The sequence below is a fragment of the Corvus kubaryi genome, unplaced genomic scaffold, assembly GCF_017639235.1.
Source record: "Corvus kubaryi isolate FWS band 111438036 unplaced genomic scaffold, C.kubaryi_AGA036_p1.0 74, whole genome shotgun sequence".
Classification (NCBI taxonomy): Eukaryota; Metazoa; Chordata; class Aves; order Passeriformes; family Corvidae; genus Corvus; species Corvus kubaryi.
In genome coordinates, this window is record NW_024582061.1 from 2,285,742 (window position 1) to 2,310,322 (window position 24,581).

At 42.1% G+C, this 24,581-nt stretch overlaps 1 protein-coding gene across 4 annotated transcripts in view; it reads left to right on the top strand.

Annotated features, from left to right (window-relative positions):
• BORCS5 (BLOC-1 related complex subunit 5) overlaps positions 1-24,581 on the top strand; it is a 64,618-nt gene that overhangs the window by 35,740 nt on the left and 4,297 nt on the right. For 2 of the 4 annotated variants that reach the window (XM_042051198.1, XM_042051200.1), the window contains one exon: positions 8,073-8,230. The exons of 1 other annotated variant lie outside the window; for it this stretch is intronic. In XM_042051198.1, coding sequence (XP_041907132.1) covers positions 8,073-8,230 — 158 coding nt within the window. Of the gene's footprint in view, positions 1-8,072; positions 8,231-23,871; positions 23,999-24,581 lie in introns of all 4 variants that reach the window. One more of the 4 variants, XM_042051197.1, reaches the window with a different exon arrangement.

The window sequence follows — 24,581 nt, forward strand, 5'->3', positions numbered from 1 at the left end:
TCTTCAGAGTATATTGTGTACCTTTTTCCCTAACTGAAGCTTCAAAAGAAGCTTCCAGTTTTGTGGCAACCTCTAGCAACTTTTTGAAGATGGAACCCCTGGGCAATCTCGTACTTGCAGAGAGGTACATGTTATGTGACTCCAGGCTGAATGCACATGCAGATGGTGCATTATTTTCTCCTTTTGGACATTGAGGTTCCTAACAATCTAAATGAGACAGCATTTCTGATTTCTTTCAGCTTTGCTTCTTTTAAAATGGAAGCTTTCCTTTAAGCATTTTTTGTGTCACTGAGAGACATTTGTGTTTTTCAGCAGTCTTCAAAGTCCTGGTCACGATCTGGCTCCATTGTGCTAACTGCTGTGTGACTTATACAAAGCATGGAGCAAAAGTCATCACGTGAGAGAAGCTGCAAACTTCAGTGATGCAAAAAAACTCTGTCCAGGTTATTGGTTATGTGTGGCCATCCCTGTGTGACAGAGAAAGCTCTAATGATATATAGAGATCTTTGCAGAATGTAAGGCTTAAGCAAAATGAGCCTCCATAGGAAAGCAGAAGTATCACAAACAAATACTTATTTAACAATAATGATAGCAACAGCAAAATCCCCTCTGAATCCAAGTTTCTCTAATGTAAGTTATGTGACCTCAATAGGTGGAAATGTGTAAGAATGTGGGGGTTTGTCTTAGAATTGTAGCAATCTACACTTTTATAGAAGCCTAAATGCCCTGAATCTTCTTAATGTTTGTTTTTTAAGACACATGGTGGAGGAACAAGAGGGCAGGTGATTCATGTATCTCGGTGACTAATGTCTTGCAGGCCATAACTTAGAGAGTGTTAGGAGACCCAGGTGGAGAATTCACAAAAAGAGCATGTTTGAGCTCTGTGGTCAGAAAAGATGCCTCTTAAAGGATAGACAGGAGGAGAGTCCTCAGCCCGTCTGTCACCCATGCAGAAGTAAAGGGTCACATGGTACCGACTCCAAAGTAGAGGGAAAATCTGCTGCTGCAGCCAACATTCCTCGCAACAATACCAATGTGTTCTTTGCTTACACAATAGCTATTCAGTTTGCCTACAGTGATTGTGCTCTCCCACTAAAGTTCAAAGGAATTGAAAATACCCAAGCGACAAAGCCAACTTTTGTTTTGGAGTGAATACGTATTTTAGTACAAGGTATTTTTTCAGTGAGATTTTCAGAAAATTAACTGCTCTGAGAAAAAGATCGTGTGGTCATCTGCATTTCAGCTTAAAGATTTCTGGGTGAATAGTAGTGATTTTATTTTTATTTTATTTTTCAGTTTCTTTATAATTGACTTCAACTAATTGCTGTTTTCTTAAGGGTGGCCTGAGTTTTAAAAATTTGAGTGTATAAATGTTTATGTTTCCTAACTCAGGTGTTATTAAAAACACACAAACAAACAAAACCTTCCTCAACCAACCAAAAAACAAACCACCAAAAACCCCACAATAAAACCAAAACAACCTTCAGAAAAGTTTTTTTAACTGTTCAGGCTTTGGTGAAAAATTTAGTCTTTTCTTAGTTTTCAAGAATGAGAGAGGAAATACATTATTAGAATTCAAAGCATTTAGTCAGTAAGAGTCCTGTCAATCTGATTACCATATCTGTGTGCAAGTATTTTAATACCTTTTATTCTGCTGCACATAGGTGTGCAATTCTTTCTTTTCAGTAGGTGATGTTAAAGTGCTCCTGCATGGAGAATGTATGGAAATGAGCTCTCTATTTCAGCTAATAACAAGCTGCTGCCTCCAAACATGTGGAAGCAGCAACAGTCAAGAAGCAAGGTTCCGTCTTTAGGGCTGTAGTTTCATCTGTTTCTTGTGGGGATCTTTTTTTGGTACTTAGGAATCTTGAAGGTACTGGCAAAACAATCTTCCCGTGCAAATAGCAACAAGGAAGACAACTGTAATAGTTAATCCATGGCCACTGAGGCCAGACTGTATTTAAGAAGCTGACCAGACTGGGTAGCTTCTACCTAAGAGCTTTAAAAATGCTTGATATGAGACAAGTTGTGGGGGTGATTGTTTTTAAATACCCTTGGAACACAGGAAAATTCCTGGAGACTTGAAAAACATTAGTTCTTTTTGAGCTGAAACTAATGTTGCCTTAATGATAGTAAATGAAATGACTCCATTATATCTCTATCATTATTATTATATACTATAGCAACTGTAGTCAACTCAAATTCATGAGGGATAGAAGAACTGAAAAATTTTACTGTCTTGGATTAATTCTATGAAGAGGAATATCATAAAAAAATGAGGGTAGCAAGAGAAGTAGAGAATGGCTGAAATAAGTTTCAGGCAGTACAGGTGGGTTTGAAGAATGGGAGAAGGAAAAACAGTGTGGTTAAAGCAGTATGAAGGGACCTGTAGGCAAAAAGATACCCACACTCCAAAAAACAAACAAAAAAATCCCCAAACCCAGGCAAAAAGAAACTTGTGTTAGGAGAACAAAAGATTACAAATTTTAGTGGGTTACATAGGAAGTCACCAGAAAACCAGAACAGAAATTTCCTTCAAAATGGCTTTCTACTTGTATGTACTTAATAAAAGCTTTTTAAGTTCTCTAGAAGCTTGCTGGAGAGTCTGTGGGATTGTCTTCAGAGAAGACTTTCAGAGAAGCATCATTCTTTACAAGGATGAAGGAGACGTATTGACAGAAGAGGTTTTAGAAAAAATGGTAATAAACCTCCAGAAACAGGTACCAAGCATCAGGAATGCCTCTGTCAAGCTGACAAGCCATTGCTGACTGTGGTGTGGAATCTGATGCTTTATTTAACCTTGGTCTTGGGGGAGGAGGTGATGACATGTGCAATACACTGTAATGCACACTCTTTAAAAGGGTGTTGGTGATTAGCAGGTCCTGCAAAGGGGTAGCAATTAAAAAAGCAACTGCATTTTTAGAGGTGTAACCAATACACTCTGGAGAAGAACTGACTTGGCTTCTAGAGGGAAGTAAGGCCTCAGGTTAGAAGCATTTGAAGGTATTACAGAGGTAATCAAAGAAATAAAGTCATCTCTGGGAGAGGAAACTGATTAGTGCGGTTTCTGAGCTTGGAGAGATGCTGGAATGAAGTACAACCTGCTCAAACTTCTGTTGTGTCAGCACAATAACAGAGCGTAAAGCAAATGAGAAGGGTTTTTTTCATGCTGTGTAAATAGGCATCATACTTATTGTCACAGGATATTGTGGAGATGAAGGTATACCTTTCAAAAAGGAGTAGTGAAATTCAAGTATCGACGGCTTCGTTGAGCTCAGTCTTTTCTGCCTGAAATTTTTATTAGTAACTTGGGAGGCGTATAAGAGATGGGGGTTTTTTTAAATGTCCACTGTTGTCAGATGTTGGAAGTAGTATCTGGGGAAGATAGACTTCTGGTCTGATTTAAGAAGGTGTAACTTCTGAAGTCCTCTCTTAGATTCCACAGAAATATTGGTTAGCTGATGACAGCAACTCTTTCTGGCCTTAAAATTAGTAACAAGACCCCACAGCATAATATGCTTTGCTGTCTGTAATATTAAGTTAACAACCTACTGGTTTTCTTTTTGTAATGCCTGCTGTTACTGGTTGAAAAGGGGATTGACAAGTGGAAATACAGAAATCAAAAAGAAATATTAATGCTTTTCAGGTTGGAAAGCATTCAAGGTGTTGGGATTGCTCATTAAAGCAGCAGAATGTAACTATGGTGGGGTACTATGTTCTGTATGTGAGTAGAATCAGTATTGTGTGAAAAGCTTTCTTTCAAGAACTTCACTTCTAGTCATAAAACTGCTTTTTAAACTAACAGCTTTCTTCTGCTCAGTAGGATGTGATTTGTTGGATGTGTATGTTGACCTGGAACCAACAAGGAGATGACTAAGTAGGAGGAAAATGGTTTTAACATGCCTCTGCTTTGCCAAGGAATATGGAAACAATAACAGATTTGTCAAGTCTGTGGGTCAGCTAGCCTTGTAGTGATATATGATATTTCTCTGTGCACGACATACTTGGTGTATTGAGCTGGTTTTTTCTGAAGCACCATTGTGCTTTAGAAATGTGACTCTGTCTCAGCTGCTGTTTGTCACCTCCCGGTCATGCTTTTCATTGACCAGATGTGTCTGAGTAGGTAGGAGATTTTACTTCTCTTCATCATGGCAGGCACGAAGGTGGTCTGTGGTCTTCCTTGTTTGATGGTGAAATTGGATAGCCAGGACTGTGTAATGTTTGGCACTTGCCAGACCCTTCTGGTCCATGCACTGGAGCTCTGCAGGAGGCCTTCTCCCATTCTCCTGTTCCTGTTTCCCCAGCCACGACACCCCCCGTGCTGCCGTCCCTTGTGATGCTGGGGTGTGTTGTATCACTCATGTGCCAAGCAGCCTCTTCCCAAGGCTCCAGACAGTGCACAGAGGATTCCTGGTGTGGTTCCTTCTTTGAAAGAGAACCAGCAGCTTGAAAAATGAGTATTCAGTTTAACAAGAAATGAAAGCTCTTGATGCTGTTTTCTTTTCATTTAAGAGCAGAACTGTGCTCTTGGGGGGCTGGGGAGTAATAATCCCACAGAAGAAGTCACAGGAACACCATTTCCTCAGTGCAGAAGAGATAGTACCCCGGTGGCTGGTTGCTCGCTCTGAGATGTGCTGGTGGCCAGGTTCAAGTTATGGATGTTTCAGGAGCGAGCCTGAACCACTCAGCGATCTCTGTTTCTCCCCTTTTTGGCACTTGTAGGAGTGACCTAATAAATATGTTACTGCAACAGATGTGATCTCATATCCTCTTACAAACCACATGTAGACCAGTCACTGAGGGATGGCCCTGTTCAGTGGAGAGGTCAAAATGTGGGACAAGGCTTTAAAAAGGAAGCAATGATATTCAAGAGGAGAGATTTTTACTAATACGTTATGTTATTATAATATAAATAAGGCTTGCTAAAAAGTAAAATGCGCGAATTAATTAAATCATAGAATGCTTTTGGTCGGGAGGGACTTCTGAAGATCATGTAGTCCAACCACCCTGTCATGGGCAGAGACATCTTTCACTGCCTTTCACTAGATGAGGTTGCTCAAAGCCCCATCCAGCCTTACCTTGAACACTTTCAGGGATAGGCCATCCAGCTTCCCACCACCCTCATTGTAAACATGTCTTCTTTATGTTCAGTTTAAATTTCTTCTGGTTTAAAACTATTGTCCCTTGTCCTGTCACTTAAAGGCCCTTGTAAAAGTCTCTCTTTGTCTTTTTCACAAGCACCTTTAAATATTGAAAGGCCATGATAAGGCTCTCTGGAGGTTTCTGTTTTTCAGGCTGAACGACCCCAGGTCTCTGTCTTTCCTCACAGTAGAGGTGTTCCAGCCTTCTGACCATTTTTGTGTCCCTCCTGTGGCCTTGCTCCAGCAGATCCATGTCTATCTTGTGCTGGGAACCCAGAGCTGGATGCAGTGCTCCAGGTGGGGACTCACCTGAGCAGGGCAGAGGGGAATGTTAGTAAGAAATGTTAATATTTATAGCATGGTTAGTAAGTGGTTACAGTGAGCAGCAAAAATGGTGGATTGTCTTTCTGACAATGGGAGTTTCTGCCAGGCTGCATGGCCTTTTTTGGCTGTTGTTTACTGTACTTTTTCCTTTCTTGCAAGTTGAAAATAAGCTAAATTGTTCTCTGGCATTGTTGGCATTACCTCAGAGATCTTTGGAGAAGCTAATTCCTTTGGTTTCTCCCTACTGCATCACCCAGAATAATATCATAGTCTATCTTTAAGCAGCATATGATGTTTGTTTTTTATCCTTAGTCCAAACATTTGTACTGGATTGTACTTCCCCCTCTGCCTTCTTACGAAGGAATTCCAGCTGAATAGGGAATGTCTCCCTTCACTCGAGCTTGTGTTTTTCTGGATAGGATATTAGAGGCTTAGGTTTATTAATTTTTCTTTTAGCATCATGTAACCTGTACAAGGCTGTAAGTACATGAGTTAAGTAGCATATTCTTTATTAGCTCATTTTACAGTCCTTGGCCTGTTCCACTTCAAAATTCTCATAAGCAGCATAAGTTGGCCAAAGTACATACTTCATGTTAATTAAATCTCTTAAACAGTGTCTAATTTTCTTCTTCCTCTTGAAGTTGGTGAGAGATTAGTAGTAAAAGAAAATTAGTTCGTTGATAGTATCATGTATTTGATCAGTGCAGAGACAGGATAAGTGCCTCAGGTGTATGGTGAGCTCTTCGTTCCTATGTGAGCATTCAGCATGTTATAAGTCGACAGTATTATTTGAACATTCATACTAACAAGATAATATTGTAAAAGATCACAATTCATGAACTGAGGAAGCACTGGAACATGAAATATAAACTATTTTAAAAAGTCTTATTTCCTTCAGTGGGTTTGTTCCTGTCGGAGTACTTTACCTGAAAGTAGATTTGAAAGATGTGCAACTGATATTGATGAATCAAAGATTTTGTTTGAGATTATTCCCTCCAAAACCTAAAAAATTATTTGACTGTTGCTAATACAGGGTTTTGAGACTAAATGGTGAATGTTTGTTTCCTCTCCTGACCTCTTGACTGTGGCAACACAATTGTAGTGGACAAATCAGTAAAACAAAATTACCTTTTTTATTTATCTCTTATGATGACATTTTGTGTGGAGAGCAATTGAGAGCATCCCAGGAGAGTAAGATGCTGAGTGTTGATGAAATGTAAACCTGCTTCTTCTTCATATTTGATGAAGTTACTGTCCTAGTTTTATTTTCATTTTGGTCTGGAAGTGTTTTCAGAAAGGTTTAACTTGCTCATATTCATAAGCTGCTTCTTACTTGCATCTTGGTTTCTATCTTGTTCTTGTGCTTTGGCAAGAACTCGATGTTACCAGTTGGAGCTTCCAATAGGCATGGGGGCCATTCAAAATACTTTCCATTTCCCACTGAGGTACATTCTTAGAAGAGCTTTTCCAATCCAAATAACTGGCATTTATTACTTTTTAATTGCTTAGTGTGATACTTGCTTACATTTGCTGTTTTAATGTCTTTTCCTGTCTGTAAAATGAGAGTCCCAGAGGGCACATGCATGCAGTCACTGAATTCAGTTTACATAGCTTGATGGATGTTTTGGGAAAAGCATGCTGTGTGTATGTGCAGTTTGTCACAGATGGTGTCCCAACAAGAAAAAAGTTGTGCTAATGCTGAAGGAAAATCAAATTAAAGTAAGCAAATGAAATGGCAAAAAAAGGGTGGCCTGAGAGCTTAGTGTCATTTTTTCCAGCTGCTGTGGGGAAGGCGGTCAGTGTGGCACACACATGCTTGAGCTCAGCAAACATTCTCAAGTTGCACTATGTAGGCAACAAACAATGGGCAGGAGAAATTTTCTCTGGGCAGTTTTGCTCCTCTGAATATTACCAGCGTCCCACTTTTAAGTCCAATGTCTTTTTTTTGTGAGCTTTTTGTGAAATCTGGTCATGCTTGTAGGTAGGAATCTTAATTTCATATTAAAGAAACAAAAAGAGGTATATTGCTAGTCTTTGAGAGTGTAAAGAAAAGCCTTAGAAGGTAAAAGAGTTCTGAAGCTTTAAAAAAGGCAAGGTAGGCAAAATGCAGACATGTCACCCCTAATAATTTAACTTAAGGTGGGCCATTTGTTTACTCAGGTTTATTTTGGGGGACCAATGAATTTTTAGAGCTCTGGTCTTGGCAATGTGAGTCTGGTGAAAATAGTATGAGTCCAGTGCCCTTCTGGGAATGCAGATCTCAACTCCCTTTGGCATACATAGATGAGGAGAGGGCTCATTCTTCACAGTTTAGGATTGCTTGTGGAGGAGAAAAAACGGGACTTGCATATGGCTGAAAACCTGGGAGATGTGCTTTATGGACCTGCATTTAGAGTCTGTTTAGGTTTTGTCAGGGAGGGCCAAGCTTTATGGCAAACTGTTCTATGCACTGCTATAAATTTGAAACATCCTTGAATGATTCTGAATTAGCTTTTCATCACCCCTCATAAATCTTGTCTGCCGGGTTTGTTCTGCTGTCTCTTGGATTGCAGCTAAACTAGTTGTATGAACAGTCAGACTCACTCTGGGCCTTCCTTTGCTCTGTAGGACTCCTCAGTGGGCAGACGTCTCCGACCAATGCCAAGCTGGAGAAGCTGGACCCGCAGCAGGTGCTGCAGCTGTGCCTGCGCTACCAGGACCACCTCCACCAGTGTGCAGAGGCCGTGGCCTTCGACCAGAACGCGCTGGTGAAGCGCATCAAGGAGGTGTGGGGCGGGGAAGGGCCGGGGCCGCGTACCGGGAACGTGGGGGCTGGCTCGGCGTGGCCCTGGGTCCCTTGCAGCCGCCTGCAGAGCAGCCTCTGTAGGACAGAGGAGCCCTGTGGGTGTGCCCTGCAAGTGTCCCTGGGTTCTCAGTGTGGCTACTGTCACGGTGTTTGTTTGCTGGCTGTGCCTCAGGAGGCCTGGCTGTAAGCAGCGGCTGCTGCTCTGGAATGGCAAGTGCTGCAAGCAGCTCTTGGGGAAGTAAAAGATTACTGAAGCTTTTAAGGTAGCATTCCTTGTTTACGTCTGTATAGCATACATTTTATTATGCCCCATGGTTAGGCTCTAATTTAAGGAAGGAAACAGTTATCTTAACATCTTCTATGGCTGGAGAAGGTAGTGGATTTGTAGAGCTAGACTTATTTTCAAAGCCCGTAACATGCCATCTCATTTCTGACCTCTATGGCAAAAAGGTCTCCTGTGCTGCTGCTTTTACCACTAAACCATCATTTGGAAACCACTGATCTGTTTAAATATTGAATTATACTATTTGGTATTGAATTAGTTCCTGGGATGAGCATCCTGCAATGGGATTGTCTTTCTCACATGTGACTACTGATGTTGGAAGCAGTAGAATGGCTGCCAGATTTATTTTTTTGTTTTAAGTCAAGACAGACTGGCATGAGGGGGAAATGTTGCTTGAGGTGTTTTCTCAGATACTGCCAGATGTGCAGAAGAGCTGGTGAATGCTGCATATGTCAAAAATCCTTGAGACCAAATACCTTTTCAGTGTCAAAAAAATGTTTTTGAGCATGTGGTTAATTTTTATGCACGCAGTATAAACACTGACCTTGATTTGTTGTTGCTCTATTGGTTTAGCGTTAAGAAAATCCCACATGACAAACTGGGTAATAAATTTGATTCATGGGCTGTTTTGAGAAGCTGCTGTCATCGTGGAGTTGTAAGTCCAGAATAATGTGGGAAGCATTAAAAAGGCCTTTTTACTTTGGTGTCTCAAGATCTAAGGCCAGCTATTACACAAGATGTAAAGATATTTGCAGATGTTGGTGACTCAGATCACACAATCTCAGAAAAGGGATTTAATTGCCAGCCTAATGACAGTGTACTGCATTAATCCAAGCAGATTGTAATTCTTTTGGCTGTTAAAGTGTGAGAGAGAAGAGTGACATGATTTAAAGTCATGGTAGACACCACCAGTACAATCTTCATTAATTGGTGTTTTGTTTTAATTGATTGGGTTTGTCTTCTACACGGCAAGTGGCAGAGTCCCTTTCAAATTAGTTACGGTGGTCTTCTTCCAGTTCGTAAGGCTTGTGATTATCTTTCATCTAAATAAATTAAATGATGATACTGTTATTCTCACTAGCTTCTTTATAAAAGACTCCACTGACAAAGTGATGGAGAGATGGGGAATTCTCTAAGTCAGGGAACTGACAAATCAGCTGTGGTTTGTTTGTTTTGTTTGTTTTGGGGTGGTTTTTTTGGTTTTTTTTGGTTACAACTTTTAAGTAACTTCAGATGCTTTCAGTCCCTCTGCCAGATCTGGTGGGTTTTTACTGTTCATTTTCCTAATAATTTTGAAATGTTTTTCTTTCTTTGGCTGTTCTGCATGTGTGTTCTGGAGGAGCTGGGTGGGACCCACTCAGCTTGAATCATTCTTTCCAAATTGTTTGGGCTTTCCTTGATGCACTAAATCCAACCACTGCTGACAGTTGTTGACAACACAGGGTGCAGCTGAACCAGAGCAGGGGATGTCTCTCCTTACAAGTGTAGACAAAGGAAATCGCCTTTGGCTTCACCCATTTGTCAGCAATGATTTAGTTTTGCCATGTACACAAAGCTTTGACCCTTAGTAAAGCATAAAAATGAAAGAGAAAATCAAGTGTATTGTGAAAAGCAGAATGTGTGCACGAGCTGAGACAGTAAATTCTTTTATCCTCATTTTGGTAGCCTTTCCTTTTCCCTTTCTTTAACACTGTAAATACTGAAGTGTTTTTCTTCTGATAACAGACTTGTCAAGTGACTAATGTTTTTTAACTTTCTACAAAATGTTAGTGAGCTTCAGTCTGATTTCCCACCATTTGTCTGAGGTGTGTTCACTTCTCAGACTCTCACTAACTGTACTCAGCGAGTAATAGTCCTGCTGTATAATATGCTATACTCACACTGCCTGCAGCCAGGATTTTTTTTTAGTCTTTCCTTGACAAAATGTCCCAGGGCAAATATCTTTTGTCCATTGTCTGTGTTGCCAGGAAAGAAGTTTCTTGGATTCTGTCAAAACTCAGAAGTACTGCTGTAAATTAATTGGTCCTCAATAACTCAGAATTGACTGGGGTGGTTTGTAAATCAGCACACATTGAATTACAATGGTTCTTCATAGGAGAGAGAATAAGCTAAGGGAAAAAGCCCTACTTGCGTGCCAGTAGTGACTGCAGATCTGAGCACACCCAGCTGACGTTCCGTACCTTCAGGGAGCAGTATAGTCTTGCTTTGCTCTCCATCCCATTTCCCAGTTTAGCCAGAATTGCTTTGCAGTGTTGGCTGGATCCATATGTGCTCCTAAATGCAGAACCTGTGCAACTTCCCGGTGGCTGTGACTGTTCTCTCTCAAGCAGAAATACGTTTATGCAATGTATTCCTTGAAGGGGAAAGAATTGAAGATATGGATGAAGGTGGTTGACTCAGGTACCTTTTTTCAGCAGTTCTTCATACCAGAATGAGTTTTGGTTTTGGAAGGGAGTGATTTTTTTTATGACAAGAGGTTTTGTTTTCACTGTCAAGAAAAAAAAGGAGGATGTGCTTGCATCTTTTTAGGGAAAATATTATAGATTTGCATGGTAACTCTGAAGTTTTGAGGAACTCCACCTGCTGTGGGTTTGATAGAGCCACATGTGTTCTCTTCACGAGGAGTGTCTGCCCCAGTTTTGTGATCTGCAGAACAGAGGGTTTCTGACAAGATTAGCTTGAAGGCAAGTGTTGACCAGCTCTAAAGGTATGGCTGGAGGAAAAGCAGCAAATTACGTGGAGAGAGGACTACTTTACATTAAGTCCTTACCAGTGAAAGTCATCTGTTTTGGGTGCCAGGGAGAGAATTTCAGGAGTCATGTGATAAGGGATGGTGAATACCAGGGAATGGGAAACAAGTAGAATAGGTAAAAGCTGGGGAACAGTGCTACTTTTTCAGAAAGGGCTCATGATTTGGTGTGTCTTCAAAACAGTCTGGTTTCAGCGCCTCAAAAAACAATTATTTGTGCACAAGGTGCGAAGCTTCTCAAAAATCACATCTTACAAAATATCTGAAGGTAAGCATCCAAAAATTACTAGTCACACGTGAAAATTGAGGCCTGTCTTTTTTATGTGAAAGCAAAAGGGAAACTGAAAGCCCTCTAAGCTCCTTTCAAAGACACTTTGAGTGAAAAGATCTTCAGCATTTCTTATTAGACTTGCAGCATTGTCATGGAGGTTGTGGTTTTGAGTATCCGATGTACCCTTAAAGGCAAACCAGTTCCTAGATACACTGTGCTTAAAATGTATTTGAAAATGGATTACTGGGAGGGCTCTGGTGCTTTGCCTTGAAAACAAATGTTAATGCAGTGTTATTTGTAGCTTTTATTGCTATAGGAATCCCAGACTGCCCATCATTTTGAAAACAGAGCAGTTTTTACAATACTAGATGAAATTTTAAATGTCTCAGTCCAAGCTGGCACACATCTATGCAGGGGAGTTGGGGAAAACCCCCCACATTTTCAAATATAATAAATATTACTTCTATATTCACAACAGTTAAATAAATTTTGTCCAGGCAGGCATTAATATCAGTAACTGGTTTGCCATGCAGCAAATTGCAGTGTATGGGTTGTTTCATACCTATGAATTCTTCTATGGAAATAGCTCATTATTTTGAACAAATGCTCCAGAACAGCCTGAACATGCATTTGACTTGTTTTGGTTTCCTTTTTTTTGGGTTTTTTTTTTTTCTTCATCAGCTTGCTGCAAAAAAGTAAATGTGATAGGCTTCTCTAGTATTAAGTTAAATTATCCAGAAATACATCCCTTAATATTTGGCAAATAAATAACTTTTGCAGCCACACAAGCACAGTATCACATCTCCCAATATATTTCAGCTTTTTAAAAGTATGAGCTGAAGTTCAATCATTATTTCCTATAAGCAGAAAATCTAATGCATTTGACAAGAAAACCACTTTTATACACCAGCATTATATACAAGCATGTTGGAGCTTATCTCGTGCATTTAATACTCATAGATTGTGATTCAGCTATTCTTGTCACTGCATGTGCCCAACAATTTGGGGATTTAGGGATTTCAGTTTATCTTTTTGTGAATGCTGTGTGGCCTTTTGACCTTTATTTGCAATTACATTGTTTCTGTGACATAAAGTGGTTTTTTATCAGGGACACCCCATCATTTGTGGCAAAACCTGCTGGGAAATGTGGTGTGCAGAAGTCATGGACATGGTTTTGTTCACCCTAAGGGAATGATGGGTTTGCTGTGGGCAGGGCCCATGGCTTTAAACCCCTCTCCTTAGGGGTGGGAGGGCTGGCTGTGGTAGGGAGAGCTTGTGGAAGTCTGATGTTCCCTGCTGGAAATTTAAGGGCAAGGTCCCTTAAGGTGGTGATAAAGGGAAAAGCTGTCCTAAGTGCAGGAAGCTGTTCCATGAGCAGGAATGAATGAGATCTGGGCCAGAAACTTTGGAAGGATGTTGCCTGGCTGGGGACTATGTCAGGCAAAGCTGTGGTGAGACTCAAGGTGCACTTCTGCTGTAAGCACACAGAGCTTCTACTGTGTGAAGCACTACAGGCACTTCTCCTAATTCCACCCCTCCATGGGCAGAAAGATCTGAAGTGCCTGGGATTCATCCCATGCTCCAGTCACAGCTGAGTAGTGTCCCTTCAGGGAATGGACTCAAATAAAGGGGAAGTTTCGGGGAGGTGTTTTTTGCCTGGTCTTTGGTTTTTTTTGCTTCAGGACTCTGCTGAGTGAGGTGTTTATTGCCATTCCTCTTAGTTATGGTTTCCCTGTAGGTGGTTTCAGACCTGAGTTTCCAAGACTGTTTGTGAAATCTGTTTTCAGCAGACATGCTCTGAGTGATGCATCTTCTGACTAAACTGAATTAGGCCAGAAAAAGATAAATGGCCTTACTGAGTCCAAAATGCATCTTCAGCTTCAGGCCTTTGCTTTAAGGCCATATGGATCAGCCCATGAAGTTACCTTTCAGCCCATTAAAGGGGAACGCTTAGGGAGTCAAAAGTAACCCTGTTAAAAGAAGCCTGGTAAAAGTGAAAATGGAGATGTATTTAGTTTTGGCACAACATATAAAGATCTTCTAGATGAGGCTGTGTTAACTTGCAAGCAAAATTGAGTCTTTTGGTTCACAGACTTAAATTACCAATTCCCCAAATCCAGGGAAAGTGGCCTGAGAATTCCTTGTGATATTTCTGAAAAGGGAAAGAACCTCGGTTGAAATGCCACTTGTGTTTTCAAGGGATGTAATGCCACACTGCCTTTTAGAAAAAAACTAGGGAGCGTTGTGTTCTGTAAGAAATCAATACCTAAAATTTAGTCCTTGGCATCTTGGAAGTTGATGGATGGGGACTAGGACAATCTATCCAGCTCTTTATTTCTCCTCTCATCAGCAATGAAGTGTTGTTTATAAAGACTGGAATCTCAACAGGCACCATCATGCAGAAATAAATGCACAGGATTATTAAGCTGGAAACATATTAAGCTTCACGTCCTTTAGTTGATCTTGCTCATTTTTCTCCACTCTGATGTGCAAGTAGCTTGAATACCTAAGTGGTGGGGTGGTGTCTTAACCAGCCAGTACCAAAATGTGAAAATGCTCTTGAAAAGGCTTCACAATTGTTACCTTAATATAGAGAATTAATGTCTTGCACTGTATGCCTGAGGCAGATGGCCAGTGCTCTGTTGTACATGAACTTTATGAAGGGATCTAGCAGTTATGAAGGAAGAGGAAAGATTGTTTGCACTGGTGACAGTCTGAAATCTGTTTTGCTGACATGCACTGCTTCGTCTGGTGTCATAAAAAAACCAGTCCCTTGCTCCTAGAATGTATGTGTGCAATCAGTTCTAGCATGTTCCCTTCTCTTCTGCTTTATGGCCTTTTGAGGAAAGATCCAAACTGGCATCCTTCCCACAACTGAATTTCCAAGGAAGAAAATTAGGTTTAAACAAGCATCTAGCAGTCAGAAAGGTTTGTGTTGTTAGAGAACTTAGGTGCTTAAGAAACTGTCACTGAAGATCCCAAGTCTGGCATGCAAAGCCTTTTAGTAACACTTTCACTGGAGTTAGTGCACAGAGCTTATGATCATCAGGTAGCAGAAAGAATATAATTCAGTTCCTTCTCACAGCTTGCTTAGACTAGGAAATTGGATTTCTTATTCTAGCCTTGTTTTCCCATTGGAAAAAACCTCCAACAACCCCCTGCCCCAACATTGTGGAACTTCAGATAAGAACTTCAGGAATAAGAAGTGCTAGATTTCATTACAGAGTTAGCAGAATTAATGTTGGATTTGGGCATGAAATGGATTTGAGATAGGAAGAAAGCAATTATCAGTCTGGGGTGTATCACAGCTTGTACTTCCAGGAGAAATGAGAGTATGCTGATTGTCTTGCACAAAGCTGAGGGATCTCATCTGATACACTGTGTGCAGCTCTCATAATGCTCAAGGAAGGAGAGTTCATAACACAAGACAAGGGCTGTAAGGATATGTGGGGGGTGGAGAACCTTGGGGAGGAAACTGGAAAAGCTTCACTTGTTTGGCTTAGTCAAATGATGGTAGAAAATGATACGATTTCTCTTTCTAAATAAGTTTGGCATTAATGTAGATTAAAAATGGTCTTCTCCCTCCCTGAAGGATTGTGTTGGTATAGGAAAAGTCAATTGACAAGCTTTCATTCTTAACTATTACCTCCTGTTCCAGTGTTGAATTGAAATTTTCAAGGTGTCAACTCTGCCCTTAAGTGAGAATTGGGGTGGGGTGTGGAGGTGCCAGGAATATTGGCTAGAAGCTTTTCAGCAGTTCAATATTTGTTTTAGACAGGTTAGCCAGCCTTACTTGCAAATATTTGGAGTTGCACTGATGACTTAAAGATGGTAGTTGGTAGACTTGAGGGAGCAGGGTGGACCTTGTGTTAGCAGCCCCATAATTAGCACTTTGATAACAATCAGATGTGATCTGCAGAGATGAATTCATGTTGAAAGCATTGTGAAGCCTTAGTGCCAGTAATCTGCCCATCTTGCTTTTTATGAAGGGTAGGGTTTCCTAAATGTTTCTGTGCCATTGGGGCATGAATGCTTCTACATGAGAACATTTATTAGCCATTATTGCAGCGCTGCTCTGGAGGTATGAAACATATGATTTACTATTAATTAATTCATTCATGTGGGCATTGCTCCTGACTGGATGCGTCATCTGCCTCTAGAAGCCTGGATAAAATGCTGAATTGTAGTATAGTAGAATTCCCTGTAATCACGTGTATAAACTGTGCCAAAACTGTAGTGAACTGGATAAAAAATAAGACTTTTTAACTTACTGAAACAGCAAGTGATGCATTTGAAAGAGTGGCTGCTGGAACTTGCTGCTGCAAATTGTCTAAAAGACAAAATCCCAAATCAGATGAGTTCCAGCTGAAAAAGAGGCTCAGGTAGTAGTTGTAAAAAAAATCAATATAACAGCAGTATATGGTAAAGAATTTGTTGAAGTCAGAAAGGATTCTTGGGTCATAGCTTTCTTTTTCTTTTGCTTACTCCAGTCCATAGAATTTAATTCTTCCTTACACCTGACCTAAGGCTACACAGAAACTGAAGATGAGCTACTTATTTTCAATTACAAGTTCTGCTAGATGGTAGTACAAATTTTCAAATGCCTTCTTGCATTTGATCAATTCATTCTAGAGATGCGTTGGTAGACATAAAAAAGAAGAAAGAAATACTCAGCTTTCTGTGAATCTTGAGGCCACTGCAGCTGAGTACAGTAAAAATGAATGCTCAGAGTGGATCAGAGGTGGCACTACTGACACACTGAACTTTTGTGTGAGTCATTGATCTCTGATGGTTTGTACTCTTGTTACCGTCTTTTCAACAATGGTCTATAGCCTCAAAAGAGCTTGGTCTGTAAACAATCTACAGTGCTCAAGATTTCCTTGAGGCTTTCCTGAAGCCAGAGATTTACTATCCAGATGTTGTGACCTCCAGAAAATTGCTGGGACATCTGAGCTTCAGCACTGTGGACGTATGGTGGAGTCAGCCTTGAAAGTCTCTCTTCTGGGAATGAAGGAGTAGATCCTCCCCTTAACATCACTGGAGTGTACTTGGCTCATTTCATGTGCTTATCAAACATGGAAGCACTGATGTAAAGCTACAAATAGATATTTCAGGAGTTTTTCAGGTTATCACTGACTGCCTTTGTTAGAACTGACATGCCTTTGAGTTTCCCTGGTGAAGGGAAGTTGATTTTTCATATGAGAAATGTGGCTCGCAGGAAAAGAGCACAAGCTTCATCAGGGCTCTCAGGTGTGCAGAAATCCCCAGTTCCTGACTGCTGGGCTCATGTCCATGCACATCTAACACTTCAGCCTGCTTGCATGTGTCCAAGGCATGTGCAGAGCACGTGGAGGAGGTCTGATGCACCCAGATGTGTTGGACAGGCAGTGGGAGTGTGTCAGGATGCGTGAACCCAGCTTTGTCTGCAGTTCCCCAGAGAAAAAGAGGGAGTCTTAGATAATCCTTTTAGAACTTCACACACAGTCAGCAATAGTTAAAACTCAGCTCCTTTGCATTCTGTGAGAACAGATTTAAGAGCATTTTCTACTTAAATATAATTTTCTTCTAGTGTGTCTAACCCTGACTAAACACAGCAATACCATTCCCTTTTGAAAGACTTCTGTAGGACATGTGGAAAAGAAGACCTGCAGCTATCAGTTCCCATGTGTGAAGCTGAGAATAAATAGCAGATGGCTTGCAAATGTAATGATGATGACTATTTTCACTCTGAAATGAGAATGGTGATGTTTTCTGAGAAACATCTCATTAATGATAGTGTGTATCTCTTTTCAAATCAAAGCTTATTTGTGATGGGAAAAACAACTTGCTTAAAGCTAGTCATTCTGACATGTTGCAAGTACAAAACTGAAATTTATTATAAAATAACCCCCTAGGGGTAAACAGCATTTTTAAGTGCTGTTGTCCTGTAACATTCAAGCTCTGGCTGGAGATAGGAGTGTTGTGGGCAAGCAGTGTGTCAGCAGTATAAAATCAAGAAACGAGGAAATTGAAGGGTGTGTTTTCTAGAAGAATTATTAGGTAGCCTGAAATAAGAGTTGTGCAAGCTATCATTTAGGCAATAGATCTGTAACAGATACATATTTTTTCTTTTCCAGGAACAGCTAATTGAAGACAGATCAGGAATGTGTTATTAATTCCTGTGGAATTATATTCCACAAAAGAGAGGTTTTCTGAGAACATTGCACACACAGGTGCAATAATCTTGTTTGGGTGGAGTATTTGTATTTATTTTTCTTAAACTTGGTTGTTTAGATTAGGTATGGAAGCATTTCTGATGCTCAGGATATAACTTAACATTTTTAACCATGATAAATTTTAGGGGTGACTTCTTAGATGGATGTAGATTGTTCTACAAAAACAGCAAATGAAAACTCTAAAAAAGTGTTCTTATTAATCAAAGACAATGAGCTAGAAATTACTATGATCTTTTCTTGGTGACAGTTTAGAAAGCTTACTGGTAAAATCAGATTTTTTTTTTCCTTTCTGCTGTTTCAAGAATCCTGGGCATTTAAGTCTGGTACAGCCACAGCAAACACTGAGTTAGAACTCAGGATCACGTGCAGGGGGAGAGATGGTGCTTTTCATCGTGTGATCCTGCTGATTTGTGACTGTCAGACTGGTGGTCAGGCCAGCTCATGGGCCAGAAGACCAAACCACTGAAAAAGAGAGAGGCTGGGAAGACTCTGTTTTGAGGACTTAGGTGCAGAAGTAAGCTTGTGATTATTCAGCTCATTTGAAGGAGGAGGTTGTGACTGCTGCTTTGCAGTGCCCTGAGTTTCACTTGCTTTTGTGAATAGTGTAGCTGTTTTGAAAGACAAAGATGATGGATATCTGTGGTGTTGAGGGAAATATAAGAAAAGACAGAGCAGTAGAATGAGACTGTGATAGGAGATGTGTCCAAACTGGAGAGCTGGCTGTAGCACCTGCAGCACCAGGTATTCCCCTGGCTGTCAGGTTTTGCTGCCCATCTTCTCCTGCCTCTTTGAAGTGGGGCCCTGCTGGTTTTTTAAACTCCTGGAAGTCTGTGGGTTCATTAGGTCTGGGCAAGAGGTAGGTATTGTTTCAGTCATAGCTTTGGGACTCTTCTTTTAGCACCAGTCAGTGATAGCAGCCATTACTTAATCTTGGGGGCCTGCCAGCTGGCAGAGGGGTGCTGGTGGCTCTGGGGCTCCAGCTGGAGCTGGGAGGGAGGTGTGGGCTGAGGAGGCCACGCTCTTGGAGTGACAAACACATCCTGTTCAATAACACAATAGGCAGGGAAACACTGGCATAAAGGTGGAAAAGCTTATTTCAAGAATAAACCTTGTTATTCTTTGGAATTCTGAATGCTTTTGTGTGTCCCAAGGCCTCCCAAAATAATTAAATCTTGATCCTACAGGTGCAGCAGCTTATTTTATGTTGATAGCTGTTATAATGTATCTACTATAGTACTAAGGGACTAAGCATGGGTTGAATTTAGGTCTTTAGGAGTAAGGGCCTTGATGTACCTATTAATATTGCTCTAACTCAGTTCCAGAGTCAGTTAAAATGGTTACTCTTCATTCTCTAACTCAACTATGATCTGTGCAATGCTTAGACAGAATAACCCTTAGCAATTTTTTACAGCAACAACAGATCACAGAGGGAACAAAAGGAATATTTTGTCATGGGATTTGGTCTTAGATGTGATAAGGAAAACCTGAACACAAACTATAGTTGTTTACCTGGCAGTGGGGCAGAGGAAGGATACAGCTCCATGAGAGCTGTACTCATGGCTGAAGCTGAAGAGAAGGGTGTGGGATCCTTGGCTGGGCATCTCTGTTTGGTACCCTGGCACAGAAGCTGCCCGCTCAGTTTATCACTTACCAGTGTGTGCCGAGTGGGAGGAACAGAGGATGTTCCTATCATCAGGAAGTCATCACGATCTATTGTGCTGACTTTGCGTGACATTATCAAAGAGAGAGGGGAAGAGGAAAAAAAGCCATTCATTGAGCACATTTGTTTTCAGGCAGTACAGAAAGAGGAGCTGTCTTCAGTTTTAAGTGTGTTGATTGAGAAGTATTTTCACACCAGCACATCGTGACTAATACTCCATGCAGTCATGTTCCTGCCTGCCACTTTCTGATGTGGTTTGTGTGCAGCTGCAGGAAGATGTTCATTTAACCCCAGTCAAGCACCTGACAATGTGAAGGAAAGGCTGCTTGTGCTCGGAATGCTGCTGTAGCAAAAGAACTTTCTGGAATAAAGATTGCACCTTAATAGCTTTGTATTTTGGAGGGGCAGCCATAGGGGATGGGCGCTGTGAGGAAATTGTTGGGACAGAAGGACACAGGACAAATGCATGTCTGGCTGAGCTCTTGAAGACTGTTACTAAATGTGGGGGGAAGCAAAAACATCTTCTTGCCTTACTGGCATTTTAGGAGGGACTGGAAAAGCTGGGAATGTCCAAACATCCGCTTATGAGATGTATTTGTTTTGTTATGAATGTCAGCAGTGCCTCTCTAGAAACTTGATTCCAAGTTTAATGAACTTCTGATTGCATTTGCATGTTCTGCAACTGGGGAAAATGTGTCTAGCTGCAGTTTTCAGTCTCTCAGTCATTGAACTGACAAGATGTGACATCTCTTTCCAAGAGCTCAGGACACTCACGTGCCCATGACAGGGGTGTTATAAAACCATGCCAGGGAAGAAGTGTATATATATGTGTGTGTGTGTGTGCATATATATATATGTATATATAGTCACAGGTTTGTTTTCAGTGTGGTCTCTTGAAAAGAGTTGGGCAGTGGCCAGTGCTGACCTCAGTCTTTTTGTGGGCTAAATTAATGTCTTTATTCTGCTTGGCAGTGTGGGCCAAGAAGAATTTTTAAATGAATGCAAGAATTTATGGTGTGCAAGATGTCTGACAGTATCCTCAGGTTTTTTTGTGTTTTATCAGTGTGGTGTTACAAATGGGCCTGTGTAATGCGGAGGAGACTCTTAGGGTTGACAATGTGAATGGTGTAGTAGGAGGGGCTGTGCTGGGGCCCTTTTAAGTGAGGAAATATCCATCTTGCACTGTTGTTAGAAGTAATTATTAATCTGTTTTCATTTGACAAAAAAAAAGCCCAGTAGATGTCATTTCATGTTTTAATGCGAAGCTGAGGCATAAATTAGTGTCCTGCCTGATGATAATCCACAGAGGAGGCATGAGCTTTGAAACAGAAACAGACACAAATTCTGAATGTCACTGGCTGTACAAAAAAGTGTGTCATGCCTGGAGGGTGAGCGTTAGGCTTGTCCATTTTTATGGTCCTGTGTGGAGGGCTGTGAGCCCTTCGCATGAGAGCCCTCTGCACTCCCTTGGAGCAGAGAGGCCTGAGGGCAAAAAGACTTTCCCCAGAGATAGGCAACCTTCCTCTGGGTCATGGTGAGAAAGTGAACCACCCCCAGCAGGCCTTGTTTCTCTATGGTAATAGCCTGTACCCAGTTGGCTAGCTGGTTTCTACCCCAACCCCTGCCTTTCCCATAAAAGCCCCCCGTTTCTGCCCCTCAACAGGGAGTTCTTGTCCCTGGCCTCCCCTTCACAGGGGCTGCTGGACAATAAAAGCCACCTCTGTGGAACCGCTATACGAGGCTCCTGTCTCTCTGTTCCCAAGTTCGCCTTGGGTGATTTCACAACGAGCTGAATCACAAGAGCTGAAATCACTTGTAGCTGAGAAATCACTACACTTGGTGAAATCACTTGCTGCCCAGGGAAGCCAGAGACCACTCCTGGAAGAGCGGTTCCTTGCAGGACACTCTCTAGGAAGGTCGTGGCACTCTGGGTTGACCATCCCTGGCCTCCTAGGAAGCAATAATCCTGTGCTTCTGAAAGAAAAACTGAAGAAACTCCTCCATCCTTTTTGATGTAGGAAGGGGAGAAAGATCCTGTCTTCTACTCTGGGCATGTCCAGCCTCAGGTTTGCTGCTTTGACAGGAGAAATGATTTTTGGAAAGAAATAACATATGCATTAGGAGCTCTCACTCCTTCATTGAGAACACATCTTTTTTTTTCAACTCCACATGGGACAGAAACACTTGCTTTGATGATCATTAGGACTCTGACCTCACATGCTGGGCTCTGCCCTCTGCTTTGTTCTGTTGCTTCTGAACAGGCTTCAAGTCCAGTCTTTTAACTCTCGAGAAACTCTTCTGTACCACTAAGCTGGGGATGGTCATAGCTTCCTGAGTGGTGATGTTTGAAGGACAGATTGGTGATGGTGAGGTTGTCAGGGGGCTGGTGACAATGCTGCTTCACATCTGTCATATCTGATGGGTTCAGGGTGATGGGGAGTTGTCTGCAGCTCTGGTGGCCTGGCGCTGTAGGAAGCTTGAAACAACCAGAGCAGAAACAATGGCTCAAATAAACACTCTCAGATGGTTGTAGGACAGTGAAGAACTACTGGCGCTGGGGTGTCTTGCTGGGCTTCCCAGAGAGCTTTACAGACTGGGATGGGCAAGAAGGCTGAGACTTGAATGTTTTCCAGATGAGAATGTGGCAGGGCTTTGTGTCAGGGACGTGGGAGTTGATGGAAGCTGTTCAGAGAAGGCATGTTCACTCATTGACCCTCGAGGGTGTCTTGGACTGCCTTGGCTGTAGGCAAGGGAGCAGACTCTACCTCAGCTCCCCTTCTCCAGATGCTTTTTATTGCTACTGTATGAAATTAAATAGATAGGAATGAAGTGGATTCTTATGCGTGTTCCCTGCTCATTATGGATTCCTGCAGGCCAGTTTTAGTCTCTGTGGTGGGTAAATGGGGCTGATTCTCAGAGTCTGAAGGCCCCGTCCGAGTGCCAGAGGAATGGGACTGCATGCCAGGAGAGGTAAAAGCACAAGGTCTGGCTCTGGAGGAGCTCACTTGGAGGGGGAGGAGGCAGGAAGGATGTAAGTGTGTACTTAGGCCTGCTTCAAGGAAAGCAGCAGAGAGACATTGGCATTTATCTACAAGAATTAATTAGTTGCCTTTTTTTTAAAAGTTAAAAAGACCAGGTTCAGACTGAGTAAAAATTGACCTTTCCTCACAATTGCTCGACTTCAGTCCTCCCTGTTGTGTCTCTGGCTGTGTAGCTGCTGTGGCCTCCCTCAGCAGGCAAACTTGGATGGTAGGTGTAAGGAAACCATAGGAAACACTCACTTCCACCCTTTCTCTTTCTTGTGAGGCAGTTTTTTTTATGGCCGTTGTGAACGTGTCCAAAGGTAGCAAAGAGCTTGGAAGGCCCCTCTGCATTTCTTCTTCCTATTGCAGGTCAACATCAGCTTCTCCCCTCGTTCCCTGCCAGTAAGTGGATGTTACTCATACACAAGGTCAGCAGATGGAAAAGTCAGCAGATGGAAATTATTGGAATGGAGAGAAAGTGGGGGGCCTTGGGTGTTTTTTGCTTGAAAGCTTGGTTAGGTGCGAGCTTTGCTTCTTGCACAGTGCTGTGAGGCCATGTGGAGAACCTGCCAGTGGAGGAGAACTTCAAAACCAGAGGAGGTTTCTGCCCAGGTCCCTGTGCTGCTGCATTTAATGAGGCGTGCTGGCTTTTGGAAGGTTTCCCACTGGCTGCCCCTCCAGGCCACTGTCTCTCATTAGGTAGGATGTTTTTAGGCACTGGATTGAACTTGCTGGTTGGTGGTGGTCTCCTTTTTACACACTCCTCTTTACAGAGCTAGCGCCAAGCTACTAAATTATTCAGCTGGGGTTTTAATAGAAACCCCTGTGTAGGCTTAAATTGTTTCCACTCTATTTGGAGTTTCCTGCTCTGCTGGTTTTTATTTTGTCCCGTGCATGAAGGCATGGAGGAAGGAATTCACAGGAAAGCACAGAGGCAAAGAGGAAGAATTCAGCCTGAGAGCAGTAGAAAGTACAGGCGAAATTAAAGGTCAATTGGTACTGTATCCAGCTCTGACGGAGGTGACAGTTCAGCAGAAACTTGTGTGTTTGTTTTCAATGCTGTTTGTGACTGAGGTTTCTCAATAAAATATTTTCTTGCCCAACTACTTTTGACTAGGGCTTGAAAGGGACATTTGTGAGCACATACAGCTGCAGCAGTTTATCCCCAGTGTCAAACCTTGCTGCCATCAGTGGGATGGCAGAGTTCCCTCTGCTGGGACCTCCCTCCTCAGCGGGGCCTTCCAGTGTTGCACCATTTCCACCCAGTCCTCCCTTGCTGCAGGCTCTCCCCTACAGACCCACAGCACTGGACACGGGGTCAGGATTGCACCTGCCTGTTCAGTGCTGTGTAAGTCAGGTCAGGTCAGCACCATGCGTTTTCTTAGCACTGCACTGATAAATGTATTGTTCCTGATGACAGGTATGGTCACTGTCCTCCACCGGATGGGTTGACTCTGTCACACAGTTCAGGAGAGGGATGTTATTTGAACCTGTGCTTCTTGGCAGACCAGGAGTTCTCAGCATCAATTCCCTGAGGCTGTTTCATGGTGAGCAGTGACCTCCTTCCTCTGGGAGTAATTAGATGGGAAAGGTTTGGGAAAACAGTGGTAAGAGGTGGCAGTGGGCTAAAACTGCTCAGTGTGCGTCCTCTCCTGCCCTTCACTCACAGCCACTGTGGGCTTGTGCTGAGTCCCAAGAGAGGGGACTGCTTTCCACAGAGACATCCCAGTTGGAAGAGCCAGTGCATTGGAGTCACTGGGGTTGTCGAGCACAGATACAGTGAGCCAAAGCAACCGAGCTTCAAGTGTGCACTTGAGGGCTTGGAGCAGCCGTGTTACCGAGCTCTCGAACACGTGGTATGTCTTAGGATGTGTAAAACTGCTTAAACCATCTGACTGGGCTGGTGTGTAAGGTACTGGCTGAATCCTGCCTGGAGATTGCAGGTCTGGCTGAAGAGAAAAATGGGCTGTGAATTATAAAGGCTGCCTTCATCACTCAATGGCAGGAACAGCACTGCAGTTCCTGTCATTGTCATCATGCTCGAGCCATGTTTGGCTACTGACTGTGTTTAATTGCATGGCTAATTTACTTAATGTCTCTCCTGGGGTCACTTATGACACTCTTATTTTT